General features: G+C 39.1%; 1 protein-coding gene across 2 annotated transcripts in view; it reads left to right on the forward strand.

Annotated features, from left to right (window-relative positions):
• The first annotated feature begins 649 nt into the window (after window positions 1–649).
• Window positions 650–26704, forward strand: part of FBXO10 (F-box protein 10) — a 44237-nt gene continuing 18182 nt past the window's right edge. For both annotated transcript variants that reach the window (XM_087926348.1, XM_026712679.2), the window contains exons 1-6: window positions 650–826; window positions 2773–2955; window positions 3377–3967; window positions 5158–6015; window positions 14829–14978; window positions 17140–17276. In XM_087926348.1, coding sequence (XP_087782474.1) covers window positions 3383–3967; window positions 5158–6015; window positions 14829–14978; window positions 17140–17276 — 1730 coding nt within the window. In that variant the 5' untranslated portion in view covers window positions 650–826; window positions 2773–2955; window positions 3377–3382. The remainder of the gene's footprint in view (window positions 827–2772; window positions 2956–3376; window positions 3968–5157; window positions 6016–14828; window positions 14979–17139; window positions 17277–26704) is intronic.

Raw genomic sequence — 26704 nt, forward strand, 5'->3', positions numbered from 1 at the left:
GTGTGTGTGTGTGTGTGTGTGTGTGTGTGTGTGAGAAAAGCAGGCCTTTTTCAACTCAATATTCCCCAGTTGGATTAGATGGTAATTCACCAGATTCTAAGCAAGTAAGCCTAATGGGATTTGTAATCTGAAATGTCTATGGATTGAAGTGAATTCTTCTCTAAGAGCACTTTTGCAGAAGAAAAGCACTCAGACACATGGTTGAAGAAACTTACCTAGATAAACAATTACAGGTAGGTCACTTTTCACACTTATGACCATTGCAGCGTTCCCATGTTCACCCGATCAAAATTCAGACACTTGTCAGTTGTCTCCTATTTATGACAATTGCAGTGTACCAGGGTCATGTGATCACTTTTTGTGACTTTCTGACAAGCAAAGCCAATGGGGAAGCCAGATTCACTTAACAGCCGTGTTACTAACTTAACAATTGCAGTAGTTCACTTAACAACAGTGGCAAGAAAGGTCAGGGAAAAATTACTTAATAATTGTCTTCTTAGCAGCAGAAATTTTGCGCTGTGGTTGTAAGTAGAGCGCTACCTGTATCTGGGACTGGGATTATTAGACAGAATGCAAGAGAAAGCTTATTTTGAACTGAATGTGCATTTTATTAATGAACTTGTTATTTCCATCACAATTATTTTTGTAGATGCTGCTGCAATAGTACATCTCTAAGTGGTTAAGGAACTCATTTTGGCTTTCATGAAAAAATCACACAGAATTAAAATAGCATACTGCCAAACAGATGGAGGCAAAAATATCTTTATCTTCAAAAGAGCCATGTTTTAACAGCTTTTTGGAAGATGACTAGAGCTGAGAATCTCGGGTGGGTTCCATATGGTCAGCAGCAATAAAAAGCATGGCGTATATGTGTGTGTGTGCAACGTTTTATGTTTTTTCATATAAGATAACTAAAAAAGTTAAAGTCTCTCTTAAGCAGATGTGTCCAACTTGTGCCACATCCAGCCCTGGACAGCTAGTAAATACGAACTATAATATAATATAATATAATATAATATAATATAATATAATATAATATAATATAATATAATATAATATAATATAATATAATATAATTAATATAATAATATAATATAATATAATATAAATATAATATAATATAATATAATATAATATAATATAATATAATACAATACAATACAATACAATACAATATCTACAATATAATATAAGAAAGAGGGGGGGGGTGAGAGAAATACAAATATATGCAAATACAGTATATACACACATTCCAAGAAGTTCCTCTTCACTCTCTTTAGCTCAGGCAAGCCAAAAGATTGGATATCAGTGAGCCATAGAGAATTCTGTGTCGTATAAAGTTGGTGTGCGTTGGTGTGCGTGTGTGTGTGTACAATACAGTTGCAATGACAAGTTTGCCTAAAGGTTAATATACTAAGTTGAATATACTAAATAAATATACTAATAATAATATTACTATACTAATATACTATTAAATATACTAAGTATTTGTACTACTGTACTGTTTCTTAAATTAAATCAGAATCTGACCAGGTAGGGATTTTCTCCACAGTTGACCAAGTATTATATATGCTTCTATTTATTCAACCCCATTTGTCTCCATGTGGCTGAGTCATAAACAGTATTAACAGCATATTCTTTGCATAATGGTTTGCTGTTACTATTTATAATGTGCAAGATCACAAATTGCCTTTGAAGGTATATTTATTCCACAAGGGTTGCTTTTTTTTGTTTCAATCCCGCACCTACAAGAGCAATCTTCTTGATTTAAAACAAGTCTACCATCTGATTCACCCTCCTTATAGCAATACAGATTAGGTCTTTGAATTTTCAGCAGAGATTAAAAAACAAATCTCAATTCAAATTTATTTCATACCATGCAAAATCAAATATATTTAATACAGCACGTGCACTTCTGCCAGCAGCAATTACACTTCCTGCATAATTCAAAGGGGTTATACGTATGATCAATCTGTGTGATCTTCATGTCACACATTTTATGCCAATACTATTTTAAAGAGCATTTATAGGCTGTACAGATGTGACCTAAGGAGGAAAAATACCCTTTCTAATTTAATTTTTGCTCTATTGTAGAATTTGTGTTTGAGCAAACAAACATCTAAATATCTTGGTACCTAGTTTAATTAGAAATTGTCCTGGAGAGTTTATTCAGTTTAACCATTTGGAACCTGTCCAAAATGGTGGATACCCTTCATATTTATACTAGGATTGTACGAAGTGTTCAACATAACTAGTGTTTAACATAACTTGTTGGTGCATGTGAACCACCACTGTTTCATAAAGAGTTAAAAGTAGCCATGACCCCCAGGGGCACATGACTATTTCAAATGTTTTCCCCAGTTGTAAGCCTATGTGGTAGGAGAGCACGGCCTTTTTTAAGCAAAGGGAAACTAACAAGCGAATAGAACCAGGACATACTGTAATTGTGACTAAATGGAGATAAGATAATTCTTTCCTAGGTGTTTACTATTTCCCCTGTTCAGAATTATAGTATAAAAGTATTTATAAAGGGACTGTGTGGCAAAGTTTATAGAATTGTAGGTTTGGAAGGGAACTTGGAGGTCTTTTAGTCCAGTTCTCCATCCAGCGCAGGAATCCCCATACCATGCTGGAAAAGTGGTCATGGAATCTTTTAATGAAAACTTTCAGTGAAGGCACATCCTTGGTTTCAGGAGACAGGTTATTCCATTGCTTACTAGTTTTCATAGTCAGGAAATTTCTTATTTCATGTTTGTATCTCCCTCTTTAAAGCTTCCATCCATTGGCTCTGTGAGGATAAAGTTGGAGTCATGCAGCCATGGGGCCACTGGAAGTATACACCCCAAAAAATATGCAAATAGAAATCAAGATCTGGATTACTGTAGATCAGGAAATGCTCATCAAGATTACAAAAACCTAGTTGAAGACTACTGTTCAATACCTCTGTTAACATAGGTAAGGAACACAGAGGTTAAGTAATTAACACACAATGGTGTTTGTCAGGTTTTTTTTTTTTTAAGCTTTTGATTTTATGCAGTTATTGTCAAGCTATAAAGGGTCAGAAATCCTTGATAATCTACCACAAATTAATTGGTGAGTTTTCCCCTCCTTCTAACTGTGATTGGAACGTATAATTATAATTTTCTGCCTCCTTCTCCTGTAAGCTATGAATTGACCTTCTGGTTTGTTCCTTCATCTCGTCCTGTAATAGAACCTGCTGCTGAGTCAAATAAGTAGAGAAAAGAGGAAAAGGGATGTATTGATTTGATGGGTATATCTCAACTCCCACCATGTTCAGTTAAATCCAAACAAAGATGCACAGAAGGCAGATGATGATCTCTTAAATTTTTGGGTTTTTTTGTCCCATTATTCCTAGGTGATTATGGAGATCAGTGGACTCCCGCTAGAACTATGGCGCTTAATATTGTCCTACTTGCGTCTTCCTGACCTTGGCCGGTGCAGTTTGGTGTGCAGAGCATGGTACGAACTCATCCTCAGCCTGGACAATACACGTTGGAGACAGCTGTGCCTTGGTTGCATTGAATGCCGGCATCCAAACTGGCCTAACCAGCCTGGCGTGGAGCCTTGGTCTTGGAGAGAAGCTTTGAAGCAGCATTATCTGTCTTCTAAAACCTGGACCAAAAACAGCCACGACCTGGATTCCTCCAACTGCTTCTACTTATTCAGGAGGAAGAAGGACAGGCGGGTTCTTTGTGTTGGGCCTGGCTGTGAGTTTGACAACCTAAGGAGTGCCTTGCTCTCAGCCAGCATGTATGACCGGATTGTCCTGCTGCCAGGAATGTATGAGGAACAGAGTGAAATCTTTCTCAAGGCTCCTGTGGAAATCATGGGGAAGGGCAAGCTCGGGGATGTGGCTCTTCTAGTGAGCTTTGACCAGCACTGTCCAACAATGAGGTTATGCAATTTGGTCTTTATGCCAGCCTGGTTCACACCAGTAATATATAAGGTGAGTATGAAGGAAAGATCCGAAGAAGCGTTCAGGACTTGGGGTTCCCTGAAGAATAGTCATGTGAGAATTGGGGAGATCTGGGCAATGGGGCAGAATCCACACAAAGGTTTTCCTAACTTGGGCCTTTTAAATGCATGCCCCAATGTTCCCCACCAGTGTGGCTGTTGTTTCCTGGATGCCACCAGATTGGGGAAGGGTTCCAAGAGGCCTGACTTGACATGGTGAGCTACATCATCTGGAATTTCTGGTTAACTCAACTTATAGTTGGTATAGTTTGTGGGAATTTAATCAACACATCTGGATGGCATCAGGATAAGAAGGATATCCTGCTAAGTTAGATTAACAGTAGACAAGGTTTTTTTTTTTTCAAGCATGAAAGGACCCCTGGCGACCCAGTGGTTGGAATGCAATATTGTCTGCCCACAGTCTGGAGTTTGATTCTGAAAGATTCAAGGTTGACTCAGCCTTCCATCCTTCCGCAGTCGGTAAAATGAGGACGCAGATTGTTGGGGACAATATACTAAAATTTGTAAACTGCCCAGAGAATGCTGTAAAACACAGTGCGGCAGTATATATTGCTATGAAAACATCATGAGTTAGTCAGAGAAAGAATCAATACTTGTTGCTGTAAAGGCTCCGACAAATCCACCCCCATTCAAATCATAAGTCTCTAGCCGCATCTCTCAGAGTAAAAAAAAAAAAGATTTATTAGGAGTGACCATTTTGGCATTACTTGGGTGCAGCCGACACTAAGACACATCATTCATTTCCCCTTGACCCTGGTCTTCCCCCACCCCCTGGATATATATTCTCCAGTGGGACACATCCATAACCAAGAACCATCAATCATGCTGTCCAGTAATAATCTTGCCTGCCCACAGCTTCAGCTGCCTAGCAATTATCTGAAGCATTTGAGGAATGCACTACTTCCCCCCCACCCTTTCTGCTGGCAACTAAAAAGACCAAAAAAATATTTTTTAGTTGACAGTTTCATCTCCATGTTCTGTTACGAGCTGCCATGGTATCCTGGTCTCTTTCTTTCATTCCCATCAGCACAATTAGAAGATAGCAGACAAGGAGATTCTGTATCTATTCACAGGCAATATTTCTCTGGAGAATGACTTTCCTCTTTGATTGCTTTGTTAAAATTGAAAATAGGTTGATCTGGTTTCATTCTCTTTTTTTAGACAACCTCAGGCCACGTCCAGTTTGACAACTGCAATTTTGAAAACAGTCAGCTGCAGATTCATGCTCCTGGGACCTGCCAGGTTAAATTCTGCACTTTCAATCAGTCCAGCATCCATTTCCATAGCGTGGCTATCTGTCTCCTGGAAAACTGCGAATTTGTTGGCAGTGAAAATACTTCGGTGACAGTGGAAGGAAGTCCATCTTTGGATAGGAACTGGGCCTGCAAGCACTTGACCATGTTGGCAAAATCTCGCTCTGTCTTGCTGCAGTCATCTGAGCCCTCCCGTTGCAATATATCAAAATTTGAGAGCCAGGGAACTCATCCGCTGTCAGACATGAGGACCTGCGACATTGTGGTAGCTGAAAACCCGAGTCACATATTTCCTGTTTCACAGACTCAAGTGGTGCCGAGGAGAGGCCTCGAGAAGGAAAGGGAGCTATCTGGGAACCTTAACCCAGCACATAAAGAAGAGGCCATGACTATAGACACGGATTCCAGTGACAGTGAACTGAGCCTGAGCAGTGAAAATGAGGATGAGGACGAGTCGCTGTACAAACTGCCTTACCAGGCGCATAGCTTGAGCCACATGCTGGCCAAGGTTGTCCAGGGTAGGCCGTCAGCTGATGGATTACCAGCCCTTCAGAGTGACTATGAGCTAAAACCTTTGGCCCAGGAGCTGCAGCAAGATAAGGAGGCTCAGTGTCTCGCCAATGCCATGCAAGGGTGCCTTGTGAGGAAATGTCTTTTCAGGGACGGAAAAGGTGGCATCTTTTTGTGTTCCCAGGGACAAGCCAGAGTGGAAGGGAGCATCTTCAGGGACTTGACCTATGCTGTGCGATGCATACAAAACAGTAAGGTGCTGTAAAAGGCAGGAGCAGATCTTGCATGCTACAGTTAAGCCTAAAGTAACATTTACATTTTTTTTAAGGCCAACTTGATCAGCCTTGCAATTGTACCTACACATATTTGTGAATGGGTATGTCAGAAATACTTTTTTTTCTAACGACACTATTTCAAAACAAAATGACAAATAATTCGAAGGGCATAATTTTGGTTTAGTTTTTTTTTTAAGTTGGATTTTTGTCTGCTCTAGGCAGAATAACCTAATTTATTAATGAGTTGCCTTATGTTGCACAGTGGTGTTAATTATAGGAGAATCCAAGAAGGGATAAAGAATTGTGAAGCCTCACCCTTTTCCTATTTTAAATCTTCTCCAGTGGCTCTGCTGGCTTCATAGCATCCCCAAGCCTTCCATATACATTTTTAACATAACTTCCTCAATAAATTGAATAAATAGAAGGGCAGAAACATTTTTTAAAAAAATCCAATAGAAATGGTAAGAGATTCATATGTTCTCAAAGGTGCTTTTTCTTTGAAGACATTTCGCTTCTCGTCCAAGAGGCATCTTCAGCTCTGACTCGGAGAGCTGAAGAAGCTCCTTGGATGAGAAGCGAAACATCTTCAAAGCAAAATCAGAAAGTCCAGCTGTCTCTTGGAAAAACAGCTTTGGAACACAACCATGACCTGGATGACTGAGAATCCCCCTAGACAAGAGATTCATAGAAAGTAGGATTCTATGACTTTTCCTTCTTCCCTATTAAAGAAATTGCGGAATTCAATTTGCCCTGCAGGTTTGTAAAATAGGAAAAATACAAGACCCCTGGTGACCTTGTTGGTGGGTCAGAGAGTATGAAGGCCTGGTTCAAAAGCGCTTCAGCTTTTGCTGCAGAATATCAGACCACCGAGCATTTCTTCACTTTTGTTAAATAATGTAATTGATCTATGAATCCACGCTTCTTCATTCATCACCACTCTACCTAGTGCGCATGCACACACACACACACACACCCAACACACTTACACTTTAAACACAGTGAATATTTTACAGTGCTGCACTGAGCTTGGTGAAGTGATCTTGGTCATGTCATTCCCCTTTTGCAAATCCCGCTTCGCCATACTGATGGGTGCCTTATTTAGCGCAGGAGGCACATTCCTCAGAGGCAGAAGTTGGAAACAAAGGCTGGGTTCTGACGGCCCTTCTGGGTTGTTGCTTCTATCTGAGAAAAATTTGAGGCACCCGGCAAGAGAATTTGGATAGGGGCTGTGAAAGGGAACGGAGTAACAGTACAAGATTTATGTCTTAAAGCAGAGGTCTCCAAACTTGGCAACTTTAAGACTTGTGGACTTCAACTCCCAGAATTCTCCAGCTGGCTGGAGAATTCTGGGAGTTGAAGTCCACAAGTCTTAAAGTTGCCAAGTTTGGGGACCCCTGCTTAAAGCCTCCTTGTGCCTTTTCAGCCATCTGCCAGTCACACTACTGCCCTCTGTTTAGCAATCTTTAGAACTAGCCCTTTGATGTGAACTGTTTGCCTAAGGGTTGGATATAGAGGCTCATGGTCCTATTTATTGAAACCGTATTGTAGGTTTGCAGACAGTTGGATACGTGAGAAGCAAATAGATGGAAATAAAAGCTGAATCACAGGAATTGTCGTCACCAGTCCTCCAGGACAACTGCAGTACAGTAATACCTTGCCGCAGACAAGCAGTGGAAAGACTCCCTGGGGGTGAGGGGGAGGGCAGGCTTCTTATGCAGGAAAGAGCAGAGGGATCACCTGGTGACAGCAGTCTTTGGGGCTGAGGTGGCAGAGGTGTTTGGAGTTGGCCTGGCTTTGGGGTGAACCGTTAACATGGGGTTCGTATGCCGTTCCCGATAGCTGTATTGTTCTCGGGTGAAAATGGCTTGCGGTTAGGCTAAACATTTTCTGTTCCTGTGTTTCAAGGCAATAATTCACTTCAAAGACTAGGGAGAAGGAAAGGCTTTAATGATCTGCTTTGATTTTGGCTTTGTTTATATCAGATCCCATGGACTCCCGTTTCATCTTACCTTGATTCATAGTTAATTCAGAGCAATTACAAGACTTAGAAAGAGCATCTGTGAGAAGCCCGTTCCCATTCATTCTTCAAAGATTCCACATTGCCGCCTTCTGATTCTGACTTTATTGCTGGGAAACCAAAGGAAAGATAGCTGCAAAGGGGAGGAGGGGAGACTTCTGATATCTAGGTATCTAAGTTCTGACTCACCTGGTTTTCTAATAGAAAGAGAGCACCTGAGCACCTGCCGCAGCCTCTCTTCCCTGGAATGGCATCCTTCCAGATATCTGGATCTCCTTTACCTTGACCTTATTTAACTGGGCCCTTGAAATCTGACTTTTCTCCAGGCCTAAGCTAGGGTGGATGACAGTCTCCTTGTGGGGATGTTTTATGCTAAAAAGATATCTTTGTTTTGCTTTTCCTAGGCATATTTCACTCTGTTCTGTTTTGTATTGTTCCAAACTGCCAAGGGAGGGAGGGAGGGAGGGAGGGAGAGAAGGAAGGAAAGAATTCAGTGGTGATTGGCATCACCTTGGATTCTTAGATGTATGATGGAAATGAACTAGGAGCTTGCTCTGAAGGTACATTGAACAGTGCAAGGAGTGGTGGCGATATATTTTTCCATATGTTTGGTACACCAAAGGTGACATTGGAATTAGCAAGCCCAGCAAAATGCCTTTGCTGATAGAAGTGGGGCTGATCCTGTGTACTAAGATACAATAGTCCTACGTGTGTTAAACTCTAACATGATTTGTTTGGGTTGGATGGTGTTTTCTACAAACCCAGTGCTGATGTTTTGTAATTCAGAGTTTCTGGTTTAATGTACACATCTTCCGGTTGTCACTGACCAAGATTAAGTAAATGATTGGCTTAATGCAATGCAAGAATTCAGCCTTAAGGTGACATTTTTTGCTGTTTCCTTTGAGCCTGTCTTGATTCTAGGTGACTACATGGACCAATTCGTACAGTATTTTTGGACAGTGTTTTCAGGAGTAGCCCTTGCCTCCTTCTTCCTAGGACTGAGAGTGACTGGCCCAAGGTCACTCAGTTAGCTTCTATGCCTAAGATAGAACTAGAACTTACACTCCTTCTGCTCTTTGTCCAGTGCCTTAAAGGTATCACTTAGCTGAATCAAAATTTAAACTTGGAGCCATCAGGATGGAATGGCCAATCGAGAAACAAAATATTCAATTTTTTTCAGACTCCTGTATGAAAACATCCATCTGCTGAAATATCTTTTGTCTTGGCATTGCCTAAAAGGGCTAGGAGTCTTCTCATACAGTGCATTTCCTCTCACCCACCCCATTTTACATCGGGCTCTTGTCTCTTGAAATGGCAAACGGTGAGAAAGTTCAGTATTCCAAGATGGTGAAACGGGGAAGCTGTAATGAGAGGATATGCAATATCCTTTGAATTGCATCTGAGCCCAAATCCTTACAATATATTGGCAAAAGCTAAACTGAGCATGAAGGCAAATGTGTCTTCACAGCTAACTTGCTGGGTGGTGATGGTGGTGGTTATTTTTTATTTTTTCAAATGCAGATTCTACCATGGGGAGGAGGCTGACAATAAAAAAGATCCAAGTAGATGTGGGGAGCTAATTTGAGCTTCCTCCTGCAATTTAGAGAGAAACTCCTCCTTCAAAACCGGTGTCTGCATCGAAAGGAAGCCTCCTGCTGGTGCCATTATCAGGCTGTCCCAGCAGGTGCCATTTGCATTTTTCAAATACCTGCCTATTTGATGCAAGGATGAATTGTGTGCCTTCTGCTATAAGTCAGGCAGCGCAGAATCGCTAAGGAGCAAAAGACTTGAAGGAGAAGTAGCCGTGCATGATCGGCAAAACAGCTCTGCGCCTCCGTGCATAACCCTGGGCTTTTCATCCCATTAGCCATGGGCTTCCATTTCATTTAAAGCACAGCAGAGTGGAAGCTTTCTTTTGCTTTGCTTGGGCAGCCTCAGAAAAAGGCTGGTTGTCAATGTTTTTTTGTTCCATGCCTGTGTTCATCATGTTCAAATTTACTTCTCGGTGACAGGAGGTGGATTTGTTTTACATATTTAGTGATTTAACCCTCCCTCTCTCTCTCTCCCTCTCTCTCTCTCTCTTGTTTTAAAGAAGTAAATATTTTATTTTAAAATATTTTTTAAAAATGCAGAGATAAACATGAATAATATAAGATTTAAGAAAAGAAAGAAGATTAATGTGAATTTTACAAAGTAGGAAAAAGGTAAAAGAAATAGAAAAAGGGGGGAAAGATTTATAAAAGAATGACTTATAATCTTCTTTATTATGATTACGAACTGTTATTTTCTCTCCTCCATCATTAAAATCGCATCATTATTGTCTTCTCATTATCAAACCTTTTAAATCAGGAAATCTATAAATCACCAGTTCACTTTTATCTAATTTCAACAAAAGACCCATAAGAGGTTGTCAGTCAAGAGATTTAACTGTTAGGCCCAAAAGACCAGGTCTATATGTGAAAGTCCAATTAAAAATGGATTTATATTGCTACATAGCCTATGCACAGTCATCTTCTCAACCAATAATTAGCACCTGCTTGAAGTTAGATCTAAGATTCGACAGAATTCAAGCGGGATTAGATTTATTCTGCTCATGGCTATGAAGGGATTCTAGACTGATCCCTTTTTTAACTTGGCCCTCAGATTCTGCCACTCCTTCTCCTACATCCAAAGAATCTTGAAGGTGCTGAGTTGATTGAATTTGATTGATTGAATTTAATAATTATTTGGACTTCCAAAAGGCCTATTTTATTTTGTTTCATTTTATTATTTTATTTTTACATATTATGATAATGAAGTTTAGGTAAAGGTTGTGTGAAGTTCTAGTCATTGTTTTTGTTCTATTCATTTCATTTTTCCTGCTCTTGTTCCTATTTCCCTCCTTTTTGTCATCATAACGACCATGTGAAGTAGACATTTAGAATAGGAGATGGCAGGAGCCAATCATGCTGCTTTCCGTTATTGTGGCTTGCCACAAACAGAATGCCAGATTTGTAAACCAGAGGTATGGTATTGTGTGATTAGAAAAATGGTGAGAATTTATTTGCACAATTGATTTTAGTTATTTGTTTTACTTATATAAAATTTATATCCTGCCCCAGTCAAGAGACTCAGGGCTATTTCCATAATTATTTTTTTTTAAAATCTCCAAAGAATATTAAAAACGGCAAATTAAAACATCTATGGAGATTCTCAATCATCCAGGTAAAGGTTATTTCAAAAGTATTTTTTCAAAACGCAACTGGACTTCTTTTGGTTTTGCATGAAGACAGTTCACTTCTCATTCAAGAAGCTTCTTCAGTTCTGCCTTTGTCACTTCAACTTCCCAAGGAGAGGGTACCTCAAAGTATCATTTCCCAGGCCACTAGGATGAGCAGATTCTCTTTGGAGATAATGGTCCCACACGGTTATATGGATGTAGGCTTGGTGGATCAAGCCAGCACTTTGAATTGTAGTTGGAATCATATCGGCAGCCAATGCAACATCAATATAATGTTGCTGATCTGACTTCCGCCCACCAAGCTGTAGGCGCTGCTGTATACAGTACTGTTTGCAGTTTCTGAATAGTCTTCAAAGTCAGCCCCAGGTAGAACATGTTGTAGTAATCCAGTCTTAAATTAATGAGGGTATGAGTCAAAAGTATCTCTTTTCCACAAAAGGCAAACGTTGACACCTTAGCTAAAGTTGCAAAAGAATTTTCTCTCAGCCACAAGCCCACAATCTATACCTGCTGTCATGCAGAAGCCATGTCTCTTGGGGAATATCCAATTTTTGCCTATTGAGAGTCAACAAAAGGGCTATAATCCAACAAGATGGCTTCTGGTCAGACATCTTGGAAGAGGCTGACTGGGCCCTGGAGACAATTGAAGCGAGGGATGGTTTAGAGTGGAATTCTGCTTTGACTCAAATTTGGCATGGATCCTGCAATGTCCTAAGATCATCTTTAGAAAGAACAAGTCTCGGGGAACCAGGGTAACATGATTATTTCCCTCATTTTTTCCCTTCTGAGATGAAGTGTTGCATTGTTTTGAACATGGAGAGATTTCTCTTCAGATTTTCATATCTATCTAATCATGGACAGATCAAAAGAGTTTTTGAGACTTCTTAGTGTGTTCATATTGACTGCCAGAATGAAGAGGTGATTGTACAAGTTTGTAAATCAGTAACCAGTAGACAATCTAGACCAACCATCCATAGCTACCGGGTCTGCTAGATAAAGAACCATGGGAATTCCTGCCCAGTCCATGTAAAAGGAAGGCATTAGGAGAAAACTGGCTAAATGCCCATATTCCCAGGCCAGCAACTGTGAGATCCAATTGAGTGAGTTGAGAAGCCAACCTCTGTAAGCTTCCGAAGCTGATCCATCAAATTCAAAGTTAAGATAGCTGTAAACAGCTGTCAGTCTATTACTCGGCTAGGATAAGGGCCATATTTTCTGTTAATATGCCGGATTGGCAGCTTAATATTCTAATCAGGGCTTGACCTCTGTGCCAGGTTAGCAGTGAGTGACTAATAAGGAGAGTAGCACTGCCGCTTGTCTTTTTTTCCCTGCATTTTAATCAACTGATGGGAAGGGGAGGGCAGCCATCTTTTTAAATGAGCAAATAAAGGAGACTGTAATTTCATTATCAGCTTTGATATGCGCTGCTCGCTAAGGCAAGAATATTGCAATTTGTAGATTTGTTTCTTGACGCTTGTCAGGCAAGGGTTTAAAGGTTTATTGGACTGGAAAAGAATTACATGCATGCGTATTTAAACCACTTATTTGCTCAAATAAACCAATGCCCGGATTTAATATTTTTCCCAGCTGTGTGCAAATGAAATCTCAGAGCGATATGTATTTGCTTTCAGCATCCTCTTGTTTTGTAAGCCAATTAGCTCCAAACCATAAGCTCTTTTTCAGATAAAATAGTCCCAGAAAATAAATTACTAAGTGTCCACTACAAGCAAGGATTACTACCATTTTTCTGCACGTGTGACTGTACCGCCTTCCACTCTGCCTTCTAGGTTAGGGGTCTCCAACCTTGGCAACTTTAAGACTTGTGGACTTCAACTCCCAGACTCTTAAATTTGCCAAGGTTGGAGACCCCTGTTCTAGGTAACATCCAACAGGTAAACATTTTGCTTTTGGATCATTTAATGACTCCTGATGCCCTCGTTTGTCAGAACTGAAGCCAAATACTATGTGTCAGATTGGAAGCTATTGCTCCATAGGAAAAAAACATCTCATAATGCAGAGACTCTCAAAACTGGGGGAGGGGGAGGGGGAATCACTCCCCCTATTATATTATAAGCAACTTATGGAAATGGTCAGTTTTAAAAGCCAGTCAAATTTCTGCAGGCAAAACAGGGATGCTATCAACTGTCATTCTTGTTTTAACTGGACAAGAGTGAGGCCTGGAGCAAAATTAGGTAGAGGTTTTGAAAGATGACTACCCCTAATTGTCTGTCAAAATTGTTCACCAATCCCAAACATTTTATTACAGGTAGTCCGCAATTGACTCCACAATTTCTGTTGCTAAGTGAGTCCTTTGTTAACTGAATTATGCCCCATTTTACAACCTTTCTTACCACAGCTGTTTAAGTGAATCACTGTGGTTGTTAAGTTAGTGACACGGTAATTAAGCCATTGAGAAAGCCATTGAATCTGGCTTCCTTATTGACTTTGTCAGAAGGGTGCAAAAGGTGATCCCATGACCTGGGGCACCACAACTGTCATAAACATGAGTCAGTTGCCAAGCGTCTGAATTTTCTGGCAATTGTATTATATTGCATTGTATCCTATGGCAATTCATTTTAGGGAATTGCAACCTTGTAAAGTTTCAGATGTGTTTCTATTTTAGCAAAAGCCTTTAATTTATCAATTATGGGACACAATTATGCTTTTGAAGGAGACCATCACATTTTCTTGGGGTATGAATTTTCTTGAGTGTTACATAAACAACAATTTGTGTTTGAAGTATTTTCTAAGGCAAAATGTATCTTTCGCTACTTTTCCTTAAAAAAAAAAATTGTTATAGAACCAACTACACCATGTTAGTGTCAAGAGTTAGGCAACATAAATATGATAAACAAATAAATAATATATCGAAATAACATCAATATGGATAGTCCTCAGCTTATGACCACAATTGGGATTGGAATTTCCATTTAGTGTTAAGTCAATTAGATTTTACGACAATTTTTATGGTGGTTGGTAAGAAATCACACTATTGTTAAGCAAATGCAGCTTTCCTGATGGGTATTTTTTTGCCAAAAAAAGGTTGCAAATTAGAATCACATCATTGCAGGATGTTGCAACCAGTCATAAATGCAAGCTGTTTGTCAAGTTCTTGAATTGGGTGCTTAAAAAGCACAAAGATTCAGCCGGTGAGATCTCCTCTCAGGTCTAGAATTGGTAAAATAACTTGAATGCTACAGCAAAATGCAGTAGTCTTAGTCAGGAAGAATGTTTTTGTTCAAAATAAAGACAGTGACGTGAAGCATCTGTGAGGTAGGAAATAAGTAGGTCAAGCAGCTTTCAACACAGGAACTCAGAAAATGGTTTTTAGAAAGCTGGCTGGAGAACGCTGGGAGTTGAAGTCCACACTTCTTAAATTTGCCAAGCTTGGGAAATCCTTAGTGGCAAATATCAGACCCTGTCAGTTACTGCAGAGATGGCCATGTTTTGGTACTGACCAAATATATATTAACTCCCAGGGTCATTCCTGCACTGTTTGGCCTGCTTGCAATCTTTTCGGTGAATAAATCTAACTCATTCTGTCTTCCCCTTTTCAGATCATCATGCTCAAGAATGACATTCACCACTGTAAGACCTCAGGGATATTTCTGCGTCTTGGTGCAGGTGGCTTGATTGCAGACAATAACATCCATTCCAATTGTGAAGCAGGAGTGGACATTCGGAAGGGAGCTAACCCTTTAATCCTGGTATTGATGGTCATTTTTAAAAAAAATTGTCTGGGCGTTGGATATTTACAGAGGAGAAGCAGCAGCGGATAAATCTGCTATAGATCCCTTGCTCTGATATTTCTCTGCTTGGGATCCCTGTTAGAAATTTTAAAAGGCCTGCATCAGGAGGAATGAAGAGGCAAAAGAAATTGCCAGTTCACATTCTCCAACTTTTCATTTCTTTCATGCATTCTTTGACTGCAGCATAGGTGATAGATTTTGGTTGACAGTTTTTGTCATATCTGAAAATGATTCATTCAACATTGCAGTTGAGCCTTCTGGTGCTAAAATACTAAGCTGATAGATCAGGGGTGTCAAGCTCGTGTTATCACGTCATCGTCACATGACGTATTGGGACTTTTTCCCCCTTCACTAAACCCTGACGCATCCAGCCCACGGGCCATGAGTTTGACACCCTTGTTATAGATAGTCCAGCATCTTAAAACATTCCTAATGTAAAATACAGTACTGAGCTGACTATAAGTGGGTATTATGATGAATAGATGTCAAGTATGCATCTAATCTAATCCAATCCAATCCATGTGTTCAACAGTGAGGAGCTCTTTCCTGTACTGTGCATAGTTGAATCATGGATTATGGATCAAGGCAAAGGGATAGACCTTGTCATATTTCTGGCAGCCAGCCTCTTTTTAGGGAGGAGACATTTATATGAGTGTTATAAAACTTGTTTGGAGTTTGATGCATCTCATGATGATTCTCAAAACCTGAACTGTCTGCTAGATCAGCCCAGCCAGGGGCCATACAGCCTCCTAGAGGCCCTAAGATATTTGGGGGGCACAAGTGGAAAAACAAGCACTGGGGCCATGGCAAATGCTGAAAGCCACAGAAAAGCAACATGTACCATACTGCAAATACAGTTTTGTTTATGCCACAAGACACACAGTTATTGACCCATGTCCATATCAAGTAATGGAACCTGGATAGAGGGACCACAAGAGAAAACCAAGGTCAGAAAGAGGAGGAGGCATTGATGAGAAAAGATTGAGAAATGCTTCCCCGAATCATCAGTTCAGGATGTACTCAACATAAAAACAGCCCCCAATAACGGGATTAGATACAATGCACCCAATATTTAAGGACCAGAGAGATATAAATTATTCCAAACTTTAAGTAATCAGGTTTTGTAGTGAAATATTTGAACATGGTCCTGAACACCCTGACAAAATTTTGTTCTTACTCTTTGTCAAGGTTGACACAATGATTTTTGAGGTTGAAACAGGTTGTTTATAGAGCTTGAATCCAGAGCAGTTGAAGCTTACAACGGAATAGTGGGACTGGCTGTTTTGAACCCAGGACAGAGCCTTCAAAACTTGAAACAAATACTTTGTATACCATTGTTAATGACTTGATTGGACATATGCTTTTATGTCTGGAGCATGTGCAAGAAATTATGATTTAATACCTAAGTACTCAATCTTCTGATTCTTCTTAATGTAGCAGACTGCAAGCTGTTATATAACTCTGCTTACACCTACCGTTTTAGCCTCCGTTGCCGTGCATTTTTAAATTTTGACGTAGCTATCTGATTTTTTTTCCCTTCTAAATGTAAGTTCTCACCTGGAGATTGATTGCGAACTGATCAAGAATGAACACTTGCTGGGCTTGCTCATGTGCCTGCAAAAATCAGCAGGAGACACTGTTCACTAATTAAGATAAAATATGATCATTTGTTAATATCTGCTGTGTGAAAGTACAACACAGTGGAGAAACTGGGAAGTAGCAAACAGAGTCCCCGATTTTGAAATTGCTGAACCGTATGATCTGTAAGCAGAGTAATAGCTGAGAAGTGAAGACAGAGGATGACAAATGACAGGCAGGGCATATGTTCTGATTAACTGGGTAATAGCTGAAAATATTGAGACATGTTGACCAGGGTGTTATTTTTTTTTCATCCAGTTGCTGTTAGTTTACTGACTACTGAAATGTCAGGCCTAGTTCAGTAAAATCCAGAAGTGGACAAACATTCTTCTGAAATGAATAGCTTCTAGCATTTAAGGATCTGGGTGTCTTGGTCTGAAAGCATGTTGAAGTTCTTGACTTAGTATGATAGACTTCACTCACTCTTGTCTTTTCCTTTTATTCTTTTTTTTCCTCCACCCTGCATAAAACAATGTGGCAGTGTAATAGAATCCACAGTGGCCTTCGCTCCGGCATTGTTGCCCTTGGCAACGGAAGAGGCATCATCCGTAGCAATCAAATCTATGGAAATAAGGAGGCTGGCATTTACATTCTGTATAATGGCAATCCTCTGGTAAGGTAGGTATATGCATTGCAGCATTGTTTTGCTATCTCTGGGTGTTCCTTTATTGAGAAAAGGGCTCTTTCTCTTGCTAAAGAGCAGACAGTAAAAGGTGTTGCCTTTTCTAACAGCTCCAAGGAGGCACTTTGGCATTTGACACTTGCATAATGCTTTGAGAGAGCAGCTTTCATTAAAAGCGATTAGAAATCCATCGTAAGCATATTAAAAATTCTTCAGTAAGACATTCAAACGTGGTGGGTGAGCTTCCAGAGAGGTGGCTTATTGTTTCTAAGCAAAGTCAGGAAAGTGTGCTCCTTGATGCCTGACAGTAGTGTGTCCCACCAATTTTTCAACCAGCTTTGTCCTGAAAAACAGCCTTCTTCACCTGGTGGTCCCCGTTTAGATTTGCAAGATCTATACTGTGTTTTACTAGAGTTATAGCCTAATGAATGAGTTATAGCCTTTACTAGAGGCATAGCCTAATGAAAAAAAAGTGGTGTTTTTAAACTTAAAAAACACTTTGAGATGTCTTAATTTATCTTTAAATATGGAAACAAAGTTGAGCCTACTAGATACATGTTTCACACAACAGTTCACATATTCTTTTGATCTGTGTTTAGTTTTGGCTTAGCATGATGCTTGATTTTAGAAAGTATATAATTTAGGACTTAAATGGTGACCCTGGGTAATCTGGCTTGTTCATCAGATTATTTAAAGCAAATTGTGGCATATTGCCCAGTGTAAACTGAGCCCTAAATTATTTCAGTAGTATATCTTTTAGATCAACCTTCCTCTCCGTTATGCCCCAGTAGCCTTTCTAATGTAAGAGGATCCCTCGTCAGGCAGCAGAAAATAATAATTACTCCAGGAGGGATCCTTGGTGTTCTCTGAGCTTGATTGTTTTCCTGCAGATGTTTCATTATCCAAATTAGATAACAACTTCAGTGCTAATAAGAAATGCAGTTTGCTATTAGTTTATATTTTACCTGTCAGTTTTGGTGGGAGTAGTCTTAGAGATTCTTTGGTTAGGCTGTTTGCTATTGGCTTCTTTGGCAGTTTCTTGATTGGGGTATTGTTTACTTTATTGTTGGTTTGATGTTAACCTTGGAGTTTATGTGATCTGGATGCTGATTGCTGGGATGGTGGTCTTTTTAAAAAGTTCCTTTTTGGGCTGGGTGATGGTCCCTTTTGCATAGTCTATAGATGTTGTTAATGTGTATGTGTCTATTGATGGGTGATTGCCATGGCTTCTAGAAATTCTCTGGAGTTTTTGGTCTTGGCTTGGTCTAGGATGGTTACATTTTCCCAGGGGAGATTATGATTAAATCTGTCTATATGTTGTGAAATTAAAGAATTTTCATCATGTTCTGACTGCTAGTTGGTGTTAGTGGATGCATTCTGCCAGTTTGTTGTAGTCCTTACATAGAGATTCGGTGGTGCAATAGTTAGAATGGTGCAGTGGATGCAGTGGTTAGAGTGCAGTAGTGCAAGCTACTTCTGCTGCAGCCAGCTGCCTCCAATTTAGCAGTTCAAATCCCACCAGGCTCAAGGTTAACTCAGCTTTCCATCCCTCCAAGGTAGGTAAAATGAGGACCTAAATTGTTGGTGGGGAATATGCTGACTCTGTAAACCACTTAGAGAGGGCTGTAAAGCACTGTAAAGTGGTATGTAAGTCTAAGTGCAATTGCTATTTTATGTAGATCACTCCTGTTTTTCTGGGGTTGTTGGGTCTTTTGGTCTGCTTTAAATATTAAATATTCTTTAATTAAACATTTACTTCCTATTAAATATTCTTTTATTAATATTTATTCCCTTTCCTTCCCCTCCCCATGACTGTGGGTTGTACATTTTCCCTGTAAGGTGTATGGAAAGTGTTGAGGTAATTCCCCATTAGGAGAATGAGCGCATACAGGGAGATGTATTTTGAGAGTAGTGTTTGAATAATACACATACAGCACACAGATACACTGTACAGTAAATGTAGGGTTTTACTTTCAATAAAGGTTTAAGCAAAGTTCAAAATAGGCAGTCCAAAGTCATTCACAGGTTAAATCAGTCAGTTTTCAATCCAGGGATAATTCAATAACAAAGTCCAGTGTCAAAAAACAGTTCAGTAACAGACTTACATTAAATCCAGGAATATCAGTCAATTAGGAAAAATGGAGGAACGGCAATACTTTCCAACAGAAGGAAACAGAGACTGACTCACACTCTCTTCTGAGACTAAGACTAAAACAACCCAGGTTTCTGGCTCCATCTTATGGCCGTTTGAAAAACCACACCCAACTACAGTTTTGCATTTTCTTAAAGATATAGTACTAAAATGTCTATCCTGGCTTATATATTTCTAACCCAAATACCTGACTTATATTCCTAACATTCTCCCCTTTTGGGTAAGATAATATATACAACCTTACATTCTAAGTCCATAATCTTCACAGCAGGCTTTATGCTTTATAGAGCCTTGGGCCTTTGTAAAATGATCTGCTATATTGTTTTCTGACATACAGTTTTCTAGCTTAATCATTTTACTTTGCACACATTGTCTCACATTTAAATATCTTAAATCTGTGTGTTTCGTTCTTGTTTTAACAGCAATATTTGAAGCCATCTGTATTGCTGATTGGTTGTCTTCATAAACTACAATAGGATCTGTTACATCAATTCCCATATCAATTAATAATTGCTTATACAAAACTAAATCTGTACATAGTAAAGACAAGCATGAGAATTCAGCCTCCATTGTTGACAAACTTAGATGTTTCTGTCTAATAGATCTCCATCCAATCAATACTTTTCCCAATAATACAGCAGTACCCGATGTAGATTTTCGTGTATTTATGTCTGTAGCAAAACTTGCATCAGCATATGCAGTCAAATTCAGTTCATCTTTTGGCTCCAAATACAATGCATAGTGCATTGTTTGTTTCAGATATCTCAACACAGGTTTATCAGCTTGCCAGTGCCTTTCAGTTGGCTCAGCGTTAAATCTCGCTAATTGATTAACACTGTATGCAATATCTGGCCTTGACCAATTACTGAGATAAGATAAACTACCAATCAAAGACTGATAAATGTTCTTATCAAAAACAGGACTTTGAACATCACTGTGGCTAAACTCCTGGCTCATTGGTGTTTTAGCCGGCTTACAAAGTTCCATTTTAAAACTTTTTAGTAATTGGTTAATTTTATCTGCCTGTGAGATTTTGTATCCTTCCCTAGTTCTATCTATCTTTAAACCAAGATATTGTTTGATTTCTCCTAACTGTTTTATCTTAAATTTCTGTTCCAACAGTGAGATTATCTCAGTAGCTTCTTGTTCAGTTTTGGTGATTAATGCTATGTCATCAGTAAATAATAACAATAATGACATTACACTATTACTTTCTCTTTTAAACAAACATGGATCAGCCATGCCAGCTACAAAACCTATCTTAGTTAATTCTTTAACTATATATTGGTTCCACTCATATCCTGATTGCTTCAAACCATAAAGACTCTTTTTCAATTTCCAGCAATCATTATCAGTATTATCATTTTTAAGACTTAAAGGTTTCTTTAAATATATAGTGTGTTGCAACGGTGCATGCAGATATGCCGTCTCTACATCCAAATGATTTATAATATATTTCTCCTTAGCTGCCCACACTAATGCTGCCCTTAATGTTGTAGCCTTCAGACTAGGTGGAAACACCTCATCATAGTCATTTGCTGTCTGATTAAACCCTTGTGCTACTAACCTGGCTTTATGGGTAACAGTCCCATCTACACCTGTCTTCAGTTTATATGTCCATTTGCATCCTATGGCATGTTTCCCTGGTGGTAACTTAACATTTTCATATACCTCCAGTCTTTTTAAAGATTCCAGTTCCTTATCCATTGCTTTCTGCCAAGCAGCCTGATCCTTAGCAGGATACAGTTTTAGTTCACTATAGTTACTTGGAACTGTATTCATTTGGCATACAACACTAGCCTGATATCTATCAGGTGGTCATGTTACATGGGTTGAATGTCTTGGTATTACAAGGGCTTACCGGTGGACTCACCTGTGCCACCTGCTCCTGTTCTTCTATTTCTTCCTGTGCCTGTTCTACGACTTCCTCCTGTTCTTCCTCTTTAATGGCTATTTGGGATTTACTGATTTTATCTTTAGGGAGTATTTGGGTGTCAATAATATCATCCTGGATTCTTGTTCCAGTTTATCCCATCCAACGTGCTTGAGAAATTTTGCACTAGCAGTACAATAAACATGAGCTGTGCCTTGATCCCAGAATCTAAATGATCTATGGTTGGCCTCATAACCCACAAAAAATAACTTCTTAGCTCTATGTTGCCCTTTCAGTCTTACTTGTGAGGGAATATGCACCCAAGCTGGAGCTCCAAATGTGTGTAGGTAACTTAAATTTGGCTTTCTGCCATGCCAACAAGTGAATGGCAATTCTCCAGTTGTTGTATTAGCTACATTGTTTAACACATTACTGCACATTATGGCCTCACCCCACAATGTTTCAGGTAAACCTGAATCAGATAACATAGTGAGAGCCATGGCTTGTAATGTTTGCCCTCTTTGTTCTACAAATGAGTTATGTTGTGGTCTGTAAGGTGCAGAACGTTTATGCTCAACACCAGCCAATTTTAACATAGTTTGGAATCTTTTGTTAACAAACTCAGTCCCATTATCAGTTACTAAAGTAATTACGTTACTTTTCATTTTTCTCTCAGCAAACCTTAGCCAGTTAAAGAAATGTTGGAATGTTTCTGTTTTGTTTTTCGTAAGTTAGCAGAAACCATATCGGGAGTAATGGTCCATAATATTCAAAATATAGCAGGCACCTCCTAAACTTGCTTTCTTAGGACCAATTATGTCAGCAAAAACAACCTCTAAAGGTTCTTTGGTCTTAAACCCATTAAGTCTGTTTGCAGGAGTAACCTTGCTCTTCCTTTTGACTACAAGCATTACAGTGTAAATACTTGCTACAGGGTTTCAATTGTACTCCCTCTGACAATTTAACAGTTTGTTTGAGCATTTTGAAATTAATGTGCCCTAGACGTCTATGCAGCAAATGTATACATTTATCATGTGGCTTACATTGTTATAAACTGAGTTAGCCATCTTCAACTGGTCATCATGTATCACATATAAATCATTCTTTAATGTAGCAGTAATACTTTTACCCTCCTTCTCTATTATACAGTTATCTCCCCTAAAGGTTTCTACATAACCAATATTAACTAAAGTTCTTACTGATAATAAATTAAATTTCAATTTAGGTACATATAACATAGTTAAATGTTCGTTTATACAAGAACAATATGCAGTACCTTCACCTGATGCGTTAATCTTCCATCCATTTGCCAATGATACATGTTGTTTACTTGTGGACATCTTTACAAACCTTTTTCTATCTTTAGTAATGCACTGTGATGCTCCACTATCAACAACCCACAAATCATTGTTTACAGTTGAATTGCTAGACATAGCTAAACTAACATTCTTCTTAGCCTTTTGATGTTTGCCAGTATTCTGTTGTTTTCCCTTCTTACAGAATCTAGCTATATGTCCCCTAGGTCCACAAGAAAAACATTTCCTAACAGTATAGGCAGTTGAAGATAAATGCTCTTCTTGTGGCTGTTCCTTTCTCAGTTGGTCTCTATCCAGCTGTTTTCTTGCTTCTTCTAACAACCTTCCAGTTATGTCAGTCAATGTCAGTTTATCTCTGGGCAGGACTTCCAGTGAAGATACATAATCATCATAACTTTCATCCAATGAGGAAAGAATGATGTAAACTTGATGCAGCTCTGAAAATATCAGTTCCTTTTCATGTAGCTCTTGAAAAGTTCTTTTCATGAAATTTAAATGAGCTAACATATCTCCACCTTTCAGAAGACGTGCACTAAACAGTTTACATGTAAGATGTATGTGTGCACCTACATTGTCACGAACATAAATCCTCTTCAAATTCTCCCAACACCTAGCAGCAGACTCTTCTCCACGAATATGGACTAGCTGCTGGTCACTCAGTGTTAGTCCAATTATACGAAGAGCTCGTTCGTTGTTCTGTTTAAAGTCAGCAAGCTTCTTGGCATCGTCCTCATTTTCTGGATCCCAAGCATTTACATCTGGTGGGTCTTGAACTACATTCCATAAACCTTTACGCAGAAGTAGACTGCACTTCATAGACCAGGAAACATAGCTTGTTCCATCCAACCAGGTTATCCGTGATAGACTTGTCGAAGTGACTTGTGCCATCTTTACCAGGATAGTAACCCACAATTAAACAGTAAACAGCTGTCTGTATACAGAACTGTGTATTCACACCAACTCTCAGTTATCTGAGCCTGGTATGGCCTGGGCCCATAACCAGTGTTGAGGTAATTCCCCGTTAGGAGAATGAGCACACACAGGGAGACGTATTTTGAGAGTAGTGTTTGAATAATACACATACAGCACACAGATACACTGTACAGTAAATGTAGGGTTTTACTTTCAATAAAGGTTTAAGCAAAGTTCAAAATAGGCAGTCCAAAGTCATTCACAGGTTAAATCAGTCAGTTTTCAGTCCAGGGATAATTCAATAACAAAGTCCAGTGTCAAAAAACAGTTCAGAAACAGACTTACATTAAATCCAGGAATATCAGTCAATTAGGAAAAATGGAGGAACGGCAATACTTTCCAACAGAAGGAAACAGAGACTGACTCACACTCTCTTCTGAGACTAAGACTAAAACAACCCAGGTTTCTGGCTCCATCATATGGCCGTTTGAAAAACCACACCCAACTACAGTTTTGCATTTTCTTAAAGATATAGTACTAAAATGTCTATCCTGGCTTATATATTTCTAACCCAAATACCTGTTAGGTGACTTATATTCCTAACAGAAAGCATCCAAGAAGCCCTTTTCAACTGGTAAGACGCTCACCTCATTACCTCATTCACACAGGGGCATTGTGTGAAGCACCTTTCAACCTTGAGACTACTCTAAGGATTTGATTTATCCCAGTGTGGGTGGAGAGTGGTATCATTTTCATATGCGTGCTAGACTTCACATTCAAATGGGAGATGATCCAAGCAACAGCTGCAACCAAGTGAGGTTTAAGTGTTTGTTTGAGAATGGCTTATTCCACCACAATAGTTTGATAAACAGAAAACTTTAAAGAAGCCTACAAATTGTAAGAGTTAAGGTCAAACACTTCCCCAAAGCCAATGGGAATCAGACTTTTGAAATGAGTATGATTTCTAAATAGGTAGTGGCCAAGGTAGTGATAATGATACAGGCAATCCACCTGGAAGAAAACATGCATAAAGGAATCAGCAGCTCAAAATGGAGACTTAATTTCCCTTCCTGGGTATTGTGCCAATAGCACCTGCAGCCAAGTATTCACAAAAGTCTGTTGAAATCAAGATATCTATTTGTGTCTGAACAAAACAAGAGGCAGCCCCATTGATGATTTAGTCTATTATCACAAGGCATTGTTGTGCCTAAGAAAGTATTGCTACACTAATTGTTCCCCAGTGACTTATATGTACTAAAAAGATTCTCACTTGGGTCCATGTTTCTAACAATATTCCAAAACGCCTGGGTTTTCATGGGGAGGCATTGTCAGAAATATAACAAAATTTCATGGGAAGCTTTCTTTTGTTGTTTACCCTTTACTGATCGGTCTGAAAGATTTCATTTTTAATTCAAAGCATCAAAGAAACACCCCAGAGTATCTTTTGGTTCCTTATCCTCCAATACAGAAGTCATATTCTGTCCTCCACTTCCTCAGTAGTACACGGAAGTTGTGCTTTGATTTTGCTATAGCAAAGTGGGGAAAGCAATATAGAAAGTCTTGTTCCTTTCTGATAGCAGGGAGGGAAGGAGGGAGAGGGGAGGGAGGGAGAGAGAGAGAGAAAGGGAGAGATGGGGAGAGAATGAGAATACAGTATCAGAATGAAGAATGTGAAACTAAGAACCAGGTTCTGTTTATATCTCATATTTCTAAGTACAAAATGTTTAGAATTTGAACTGCTTCAAATGGGTACAAACTGGCTGTTCCAATCACATGAGAAGTGTTCTGAATTCAGAATATTCTCAAAATGATCAGAATGGCCTGTTCCAAACGTGTAATAAATAATTTTGTTCCCCAAGCTACTGCATCAGTCTTGATTTAGGGCATTTCAAATTGGATACAGTTTAAATTCAAAATGTTTTACAGACCAATCAGTAGCTGCATTCACACTACATACTAAGCCATCGTATGATTTGCTGGTTTATATATTAGTTTAGAGATGTGGAAAATTCTATGATTTAGAATTGGAATACAGAGTTCTCTGAAACGTTCAATTCCTCTTTTGTTGAAGAGTGTATGCCATGAGGGGGGACATTTGCCAATTTTTGCAAATCTCCAAACCCAACAAAGGTCTGAAGGGATTTGGCATAGTCCAAAGGAAAAATGAAACATTTCAGAATTTTTGGTGATTGCTGAATTGATTGAATTTTGCACATCCATTTGGGGGGAAACCCAGCTAGTGGTAATTGGTTCAGTAAAAGATGATTAGTCACTGTTTTCCTCAGCTTAATCTCCCTCACGGAGTTGTGCTTGCGAGGAACCATATTTGCTATAACTTCCTTAGATAATGAAATGTACAATTAAATCTTCAAATTGGAAGACAGCAAAAAATGAAAGTGATTCTTTCTGGATGTTAATTACTGACTGTGTCAAAGATAGCTTCTTTGGACTGGCAGCGTTGGCCTCTTAATGCAAGACTTCTCTCAGATGGCGTTGGTGAGCTAAAGGCCGTGAATCATCAGTTCTCCTTTGATCTCTACCTGAAATACTCCATTCCAGATCCATTTTTTGTTCTGATTAAATGTATCCCAGTCCTGGAATTGCATATTCCACTTAATTCGGGTTCTAACAGTTTTCACTCCACTTGAATTCATGCTTTTTCACTTTTAGACTGCCTTGCGCCTGTTCTCATTGTGCTGTGTTATTTTGTCCTTTCTACAGAGAGCAAATTGTTCTCACCAAATAGTACAACCATTTTTCTTTTAACACATATAATTTATCAAGAAAGCACAGTACTTTCACGTGGCTGTTAAAACTTTCCAAACAACTCCCAAAACGTCTTCTGCGTTGACTTGTTTATCACTTTGAACATAAATAAATATTGCAAAGGATGGGGAAGCTGGTTTGTTGTTTGCTCACTATGCCCAAAGCAGCAACCAGGACATTATGCCTTCACAATGCACAAAGTGATGCATCCCCTGATATATCAGATTCCTATATATCTTCCTTCTTCCACTCTTAGCAGAAAATGTAGAAGTGCAAAGGGATACTATTAAAGAAAAGGCAAAATTAATAAGGCTTCAGAAAGCCTGATTCAGAAATCACAGGGAAGGTAGAAGGCAGATTGGGAACTACAGGTTGTTCTCAACTTACCACAGTTCATTCAGTGAG

The sequence above is a fragment of the Pseudonaja textilis genome, chromosome 2 (genome assembly GCF_049901715.1).
Source record: "Pseudonaja textilis isolate UNSWEBS1 chromosome 2, rPseTex1.2, whole genome shotgun sequence".
NCBI lineage: Eukaryota > Metazoa > Chordata > Lepidosauria > Squamata > Elapidae > Pseudonaja > Pseudonaja textilis.